This window comes from Phodopus roborovskii, unplaced genomic scaffold (genome assembly GCF_943737965.1).
Source record: "Phodopus roborovskii unplaced genomic scaffold, PHOROB, whole genome shotgun sequence".
NCBI lineage: Eukaryota > Metazoa > Chordata > Mammalia > Rodentia > Cricetidae > Phodopus > Phodopus roborovskii.
The window spans coordinates 105919-115167 of record NW_026125029.1 but is presented as its reverse complement, the minus strand read 5'-3'; the positions used below and the strand labels follow the sequence as shown (position 1 = coordinate 115167).

The window sequence follows — 9249 nt, the reverse complement described above, 5'->3', positions numbered from 1 at the left end:
GGCAACCGATAGTGCAGGAATGACACCAAAAAGCGTATGTGACAGTTCGTGTGATGACTTGCAGTCCCGGACATGTTTAAGAGCGTTTAGTTTCTTCCTTCACTAGCTGTGGAGGAGCAAGAAGTCCCCCCCATGTTTTTCGTAGAACTGGCGTAGGGCCCCCACCCTTTGCAGAGCACATTTGAAGTATAGATACCTGGTCTTTCTCTTCCCTGTAAGGACTGTGAAGTTTCTGTCTTCACAGGAAGTTTATTTCTGGGGATTGGAGAACAAGTCCCAACTCGTCTGAACTTTTTGCATGTGCTCCTCACTTGTGGAAGAAGCCGCTACGATGTCATTATGTCATTGTAATAAAAGTCTTTACTGCTTCGCGCTCTGTGCATCCCAGCCTGCACTCAGTGGAGTGTCTAAAGCACCCACTGTCCCTGGACCCCATATAGCGTGTGTTCTTTAGAATTCACAGAAATCAGTGTCAAACTGGCAGCTTGAAGAATGGGCGTTAGTGAAGCATTTACTTTTTACAAAAAGAACAGGGCAAATGGCACAAATCATAACTCTGCCCCTCCCGTGGACAACCAGTTGTTTCTAGATCTTAAATATATAATTTAACCCTCATGGAAATCTTACAAGGTACATCATTTATCTTCAGAAATTAGTGTTAAAAGAGAGAGAGAGCAAAAATTCCAAAGCCCACATGCACTGTTTGTTTAACTAGTTTGTGCTTGCTTCATAGCCTACACATTGCACTTTGGATGACAACTGGAGTGACAGCAGTGATTTGCTTAATGGCTATTGCATCTACATTGTCCTATCCACTACCACTGAGCTGTCAGCTTTTCCAGGGAAAAAGCCCGCTCAGCTGGAGGGACCCCTCCCTGCACTGAAGCCACTATTTTCTGTATTCCACATCTTGCTTCAGATGGTTCATTGGAGACTGGTTGGAGTGCAGCAAGACTTGTGATGGTGGGATGCGCACCGAGGGCCGTGCTCGCGTCAGGAGGATTGGACCATCTGAGGAGGAGACACTGGACTCCAGTGATTGTTTAACACACCGACCTATGGAGAAAGAGAGCTGCAACAACCAGTCATGTCCACCTCAGTGGGTAGCTCTGGACTGGTCTGAAGTAAGGAAATCTGGGGCTGCATGTTTTGAGATGCCTTAGTTATCAATACCAAAGCATTTAGTATTTAAGCGGACCTGAGCATGGGGATTAGATTTGACACATAAACTACCTAAAGTGAATTTGGCCATATTATATTTTATTATTATTTGTCCAGGAGGTAGAGAGACTTTTGGAAGAAAAAACTCAGTGAGAAACTCATCTCTAATTTAATTAAGAAATACTTGTAGAGTGAATTTGAAATAGCATTATGGTGGATACTCTTAGGGGCTGTTCTTACCGGTGCTCCACAAGCATTAGTGATATGGGATTAAAAACTGAAATTCAAAGTTGGGTCAAGAACTTTTCTTACCCTGAAACATACTATAAATCAAAAGATACCCCTTCTGATGTTTCATTTGAAGGCCCACAAATTTTTTTTAGATTTAATTTTTCTAAGTAATATAGTAACTTATTACATAATTTTAGGTGTGAGTTCTTTACAAATCAGTTGTAACTTGCAATATAGCAAGTTAGGCTGTTTTGGTGGCAAACACCTTTGATCACCCAGCTATAATTTTAATTTCTTCTATTTTGTACCTGGAGAAGAGAAAGGGAGCTGAGGGACATAGCATACCAAAAGTCAAATAAGTATTATGTCTTCATTTATGTTATTATTATATGTAACCTGACTGAAATGAAATGGGGCATACTTCTTGACAAAATGACACAATACAAGCACACTTAAAAAATGACCTTGCAGAAAATACGGTTTTAGGCAACTAACCTTTGACCAATCAGTATGCATAACATACACAGGCATGCTTGTGTGTGTGTATCTCTGCCCCAGAGGTTCTCAGCCTTCCTAATGCTGTGACCCTTTACTACAGTTCCTCGTGTTCTGGTGGCTCCAACTATAAAAGTCTTTTTGTTGCTACTTTATAACTGTAATTTTGCTAATGCTATGAATCATGATGTAAGTATCTGTGTTTTCCGATTGTCTTAGGCTATCCCTGTAATAGGGCCTTTCGACCTCAAGGAGTTGAGGCCCACAGGTTGAGAACTACTGCTATATACCCTTTTCCCATTTCCCATAGAAGAGCCGAATCCTTCTGTAGTGTTGGTTAATGTTAAGGAGAATGGATGTCTAAAAAGAATTCTTTCTAGTCAACAAAACAGGATGCATATTAAATTCGGTTCTATAATATCCTGCTAGAAACATTGTGCTACTTGCTTTGAACATTTATTTCCAGGAGCCCTCTTAAGTTTGCAGAGGCAAACAAAAGACTTAAAGACTTTCCTTTAGGAACCTCCGTACGTAACTGTTCCCTCACTCTTTGAAAGGCCTATGTTAAAGTTAGTTCATGAGTAGATGGACTACATACTTTAATTCCAGCAACTGAGAGACAGAGGCAGCAGTATCTCTATGGCTCTGAAACCAGACTGGGTTACATAGCAAGTTCCAGACCAGTCAAGGCTTAACCTCCTCCTCCCCAACAAAAAAGATGTCCATGAAAGGAGTCGTCTGAGCAGCTGCAGTTACTCATGGAATCTCTGGCAGGAATGTGGGTGTTCTCTCAAGTTGCCTGGCTATATTACAGTCTCTGTAATCCCATTCTGCCCACCTAACTTGGATTTCTAGCTTCCGTCAAGCATATAAACATTGATATGATAGAGTCTGTAATCACAGAAAACAGATTTCTTTTCCCCACAGAAAGTTCATGAATGTCTAAATTCACCTGAAAATTAAGTGCATTGATAATACTAGCCATTCTGCATGATGAATATTCATGCCAAGGATCCTTAGAGAAAAACATAGATATTGACCAATAACAATGACAAATCTGTTATGGTAAAAATCATAATTGAAGATCATATATTTGGCTTCAATAGTTTGGGGGTATTGAGTCCATAAGTATAATTGAGTGCTTCCTGGGATAGGTACTGCAGAGAAGATGAAAGCTCCTAATAGGCTCAGGAAAATAAGATATTTATGCAATAACTAGAGTATGGTGTGATAGTGTTTAATACTGGGGAATTGTGAGGTATGAATGCATAGCTATTATAGAAATTCATAGCTGGGGTGGTCAGAGAGATATTCACTGATATCAGGGTTTGTAGTCACCTCACAGGGGTTCCAGATTTTGTGACCCCAAACAGGGAATTTGACAGAGATATGTAGAGAGGATAAGAAAAGCTAGAGAATTTGTTAAAAAGGAATAATATTACCAAAAGAAGTGGGCACATGCTAAGAAAGATTTAGAAGCTTAGTGGCAATGCCATACCAAAAATGGAACTCTGGGGTTACTTGCATAGTGTGGGCTTTCTCACAAATGTTCTGTTACATGTAGTTCTACAAATACCTTCATGCACTACACGTCTCTTTAGCATTTGAAATCTCTATTCAAGAGTGTGCATCAAGTATTCTAATGAGCCATTGGTCACCTTCAGACACTCTGGGGTGTATCAATGACTGTGGCTCCACGCAGTTCTAGTTGGCTTCAGATCTTCGAAAGGGACTTAGTCTCCTTTGCCATCCTTGGGAAGTGATTTCTCTGTCTGCTGACTCTGTGGCATTTGTGTAAGTCTTTCCTCACCTCACTCACTGCCCTGCTTTCCTTTCTTAAGAGGAACCTGAAATGGGATCAGAAGCCTTTGTAGTTTGTTGGAATTAAGTATTGAAGAACATAGAATTTGAGGAGAAGAGGGAAGCTGCTTAAAAAGTCTGAACAGAAACACAAACTATTGTAATGCACATGCCAGTAATTCCTGCAGTTCTCAGAGACAGAAGGATTGCTGTGAGTTTGAAGCCAGCCTGAGCAACATAATAAGTTAATAAGTAAGTTCCAGATCAGCCTGGATTACAGACTGAGTTCCTTCCTCAAGTAAGAAGAAAAGGCAAAAGAGAGAAAAGAGGTCGAACCAAATCACCCTTAAAAAGAGAAGCGAGAAAAAACTTTTGCCAGTGGATAAAATAGGTTCATTTCACATCATCATCACACTTGTGTTTTCAGATGAAATAACCAAATACAATCACCTCGAAGAAGGGAACCTTTAAATGATGTTTGAAATGGAAGCATATCAGTAAAATATAAGGGGCCCTGCATTTAATTTCACACTGATCATACTTACACTTCTTTGGAATTTTTATTCTGTCTAGCTCATCTTTGAAGTGATATTCTCAGATGGCTTTAAAAAGCTCAGAGGCATCCCTGGAGACTGCCTGCAGTCAGACATGCATGCTGAGGACACATTAGTCATATTTCTGATGTCTTGTTTACGGTAGCTGAATCAAAAGCTCAAGGGAAAAAAATGCTGGGAAGTGGGGTGCACATGTTGGGACTAGCACTTTAGAGAAAGCATCAGTAGCTGTTATTTCTTCCCAGATGACCTAGGAAAACTATCAAGGGCAGAGCATAATTTAGGAAGTGTAGACATAATGGCCTTGAACACCATCTTTATTGCCATTATGTTTTGGTCAAGGGGGAGGAAATGGCTGTTGTCTGCCATTCCTGTTTATTTAGCAAAGGCAGGCTTTCCTTTCCTTCCTTACCCAGAAGTCTAGCTCTCCCTAAATGGGTTAATGGAAGGAAAGATAAATAGCTCCAGAGAGCCAGTGTGCAAGCAGCTAAAGAGGAAAGCACAAGCCCTGGGCCTCTGAGGAGCAGAGCTCTGGCGAGAGGGAGGGGACTGTGGAGAAGAGCGGGCAATATCCATCTCTTTGAAGGCGCCTTTTCAAAAAGGTATCCTGTTTTCTTTTGACACACCCTTGAAAACGCCCCTGCTCTCTCTTGTTCCCTCCTCCGATTGCATGATCAGGGTTGCCGCGCAGTTACACTCAGAATGGCCCTGTTCTAAGTGGCATCCCCTGCCTTCTGTTTTTTTCTTGTAAGTGATTGTTTTTAAATTTAATTTTATTATCATGCCTAAATAGTACAATATTTAAAGACCAGAGTTGACAGTCAGGCTATAGACATGGCTATTTGTGGCTAGCTTTGTAGGGCTGAGACCCAGTATAGTAGTTGAATAAGAATGTGTGAACACTTCTCAGTTTTTGATGAAGATCAAGTGGAATAGCAGAAATGGACAGTAGTTCCCTTTACCCTCAGGGCCCCTCATGGGGCTGCCTTTCTTCTGCAGCTCATAAAGTCGGGAAGCAGAAGCAGTAGTAAAATGTCGTGTGGGGAGATAGCTGCCTGGTTGTGGGGATGGAGACATCACCATGGTGAATGAGCTGGATTAATGAGACCATGGTGGGTTGTACCGGAAGAGTGAGGCAGTAGCAGGATTACAGGGTGTTCATTTGGCTTTGAAAATGAGTAAGAGAGCAAGGTTTTGGTCTCTTGACTTTAACTCCTGACCCTTGCTCCTCTGAAGGGATCTTAGAAGAGCTGTGTGTTGTTCTTGAAAATACATCTTGATGAGTCTTTTTCTAAGTTGGAGGAAATTCATTCTGAATTCATTGTAATAAAGAGAATAATAGAATCCTTGATTTTTTTAAAATCTAAAACAACACTTCATTATTTTCTCCTTTTCTATGCCAATATACCAGGTTCAGAGACTACACTTAAGAAAACCAGTCAAAAGCCAATGATGATAAAGCACACAGGAATTTCTTTTCTACACCCACTCTCATAATGTGTGGCATTAGCCTTGTGTTCACATACCTGTCTTCTAAATAAGAATACAGGCCTTTTGAACATGGATACTCTCATCTTCTGTCATGCCCCACTCTTCAATTCCATCCTATAGAGCAGTGGTTCTCAACCTTCCCAATGTTGCTCCCATTAACACAATTCCTTATGTTGTGGTGACCTCCAAACACCAAATTGCTACTTTATTACTGTAATTTTGTGACTGTTGTGGATCATAGTGTAAATGTTTTTGGAGACAGAGGTTTGTCAAAGGGGTTGTTACTTACAGATTGAGAACCACTGCTACATGTAAGGAGTATGGTTCCTTACAGCTATAGAATCTGGAAACATGTTTGGATGAAAGATAGAAATAACAGCTCACATACGTGTATAAGTCCTCAGTTGACTGACAGGAAGATGAGGATTTGGAGGAAGGGCCCAGAAACATTAAGTAGGTGACTTAAAGAAGCATCTAGAAACAGGGAAAGGAAAGCATTTTGACATAGGAAGAAGCGTCACCTTCAGTATGATGAGCAAACCCCCAATTCTTAATGTTTGTGACGTAGGGACAGGGAGAAGTCCAGGGGCGTTTGTGCCCTTTGCTGCAGCCGTGTGCTCTTGACTACCACACTGCAATAGTTGGTCTACTCCACCACCAGCTTGCCCCACAAAGACACGTTCTTGTGGTCTACTAATAACATAAAAGTTCCCTTTCAAAGACTACACCCAGCAAGCAAGTAGGCTTCCACATTCCAAAACTCCGCAGACTCTTATCACAGCTGAAGGAGGCCAAGGCTGGGGAAGAATGGAGGAATAAGCCTATCCCTAATAAAAGAAGAAAATGTTAGCCAAGAAAAGCAAACATTGAATTTAGCTCTTAAAGACCTTGGGGAAAAGATTAAAGTACTTCCCCTTAAACTGTTGAAGGAGCTTCATAACTGGGAGTTTTTCTTATAGTATGTAGTGTATACATATGCACATTTACTTCAATAGTCTCTTCACATTTTCCTGTGTTTAAACTGTTGTTATTCAATATTTGTTTTTATTTCCAGTGTACTCCAAAATGTGGTCCAGGATTCAAGCATCGGATTGTTCTATGCAAGAGCAGTGACCTTTCTAAAACATTCCCAGCTGCACAATGTCCAGAGGAGAGCAAGCCTCCTGCTCGTATCCGCTGTAGTCTGGGCCGCTGTCCTCCTCCCCGCTGGGTGACAGGAGACTGGGGCCAGGTATGGCAGCCAGACATGGGACCCTTTGAGTTACAAGCCTGAGTTTTCTGATGTGATTATTGTGAGGGTCCAGACAACAGTAAGGAGACATGTGGGAATCCTAAGTATGAGATTTACCTGTGAAACTAGGCAAGCCATTGGGACCAGCTGTGGACACACACCTGCATAGCCACATTTATCCACACCTGGAAACATTCCACTCTATTGCTATCATTATTATTGTTATTGTTATCATTTGGGGGTTTTGAGATGGGGCCAAAACTCTGTGTAGGCCATACTGGACCATACTGTCTTCAGATTCACAATCTTCATGCCTCAACCTGTTAACAGGGACAATAGGCATACACTACCATCCAAGCCCCAAATATCCCAAACTCACTAGTTCTTTGTATCCTACCATTTCAAGTTCAAAGTCAACAGGACACAATAAGCAGAAGTGTGCAAGCCAGTTCATTCCAATCCTAGTTCTTAACTCATTCAGTAGTAAATTAGTTAATACCAATGTCTTAATTTTCCCACTCATAAAGTAGATAATTCCTTCTAACTTCATAGAGAATTTTTGGGGTCCTTAATTAAAATAGTGCTGTGATTGAAGTGATAGAAAATTACTTCAAATTACTTTTCTCTGATAGATACTGTGACTGTGAATTAGGAAACAGTATACAGGACTTTTTAGAATGGGTATTACATATTTTATTTTAAACTCATTTCATTTTATTTTCTAATTTTTACTTTTCTTTTTTTAATAATAAAAAGTTAATTTTCTGTATGTGACAGGGGTGCTGAGGGTTCATCAGACTTTGTAGTTAACCCTTTATACACTGAGCCTCTTACTGGTCCAGTTCCTGCTTTCCTTCCTTCATTCCATATTTATATCCCGTGTGTGTGTGTGTGTGTGTGTGTGTGCGCGCATGCTTGTATTGTCAATTTGTGTTATCTTGCTATTGATATTGTTACATTCTATAAGAAGCAAGTTGGTTATCATTACAAAAATAATCATATGTAATGATGGCTATATTATTAATTAACAAACTTCAGTCATTATACAATATATATACATATATATATGCATGCATGTATTTTTAAATGTCAGACCATCATTGATAAATGAATACAATTATATAAAGTAAAAAATAATTTAAGAAAACCAAGTTGATATATTTTATATAAGAGGGAAATTAAACACTGTTCTTCTAAATGTCAAAGAGGTAATCTATTAAGTCACATTAAGAAAATAATACTCAGCTATGCGTGGTCATTCATATCAATAATTTGGGAGGCTAAGACAGGAGACTTGAGATCAAGGCCAGCCTGTATTACATAAGTTGACACTCTTTAGCAATAATAATATCTCAGGAAGTAAATTGCTAGGGCCTGGGGCAGTGGCCCAGTATGTAAAGTGGTTGCAATGCATGCATGAGAACCTGAGTTCTAACCCCAGCTCCCATGTGAAAAAGCTAGATGTGGTGATGTGTGACTGAGACCTCAACACTGTGAGAAGTGGGGACAGACAGGCCCTTGGCACTTGCAGACCAGCTAGTCTAGCTGAAGCAGGGAGCTCCAGGCTGAATGATTGCTTCGTAAAATAAGGTGGAGAACTACTGAGGAGATTTCCAACATCAACTCCTGGCATCTACACACACACACACACACACACACACACACACACACACACACACACACACACCACATACAAAGGAAAGAAAGGGATTTCTAGGTAGCCAATTCTCATGGAGCATGGTAGTATCTATACTCCTTTTGTGTTTTGCCTGGAAGATGTTCAGTATCCTACAGTCTATAGAAATACTTGCTCTGTGCCCACACATGGGGGAAAGTAAGATCATAAAATAGCCAAAGCTTTGCATCTCTACAGAAGCACTTAGTTTAACTTACAAAATCTCAATGGAATATGCCTGAAAAAAATTAAGCATCGTGTTGTTAACATTGCATTATTAGCAAAAAATTCCACTGAGAGTTTAATGGCACATAATTGATATTATACTATTGAAGGTTCTACATAGACATGCTGCCATGAGTTGTATTTTAAACCAGGTGATTACTGCCTTCATGTGGGCTGAAAAGAGAGAAAAGTATTCTAACTGGCTGACATAGACTATTTCTAAGACGTGTGTGACTGATAATTCCTTAGGAAATTCAAGGTACTTACACAAGCTCTTTTTAAAATTTTTATTTATATTATTGTGTGCATGGCGAGTATGTGTGGTGTATGTGTATGTACCCTCATGGACACAGTGAGTGCGTGGAGACTACAGGACAGCTTTCTGG

The 9249-nt window shown here is 40.2% G+C and overlaps 1 protein-coding gene across 1 annotated transcript; it reads left to right on the top strand.

Moving 5' to 3' along the window:
* Window positions 1-919: 919 nt before the first annotated feature.
* On the top strand, window positions 920-7005 carry LOC127230916 (A disintegrin and metalloproteinase with thrombospondin motifs 6-like; the record flags this gene model as incomplete). The annotated part of the gene is made up of 2 exons (XM_051196633.1): window positions 920-1124; window positions 6787-7005. Coding segments are annotated over 2 exons (424 nt in total), but the record flags the coding sequence as incomplete, so codon positions are not given.
* Window positions 7006-9249: the final 2244 nt, after the last annotated feature.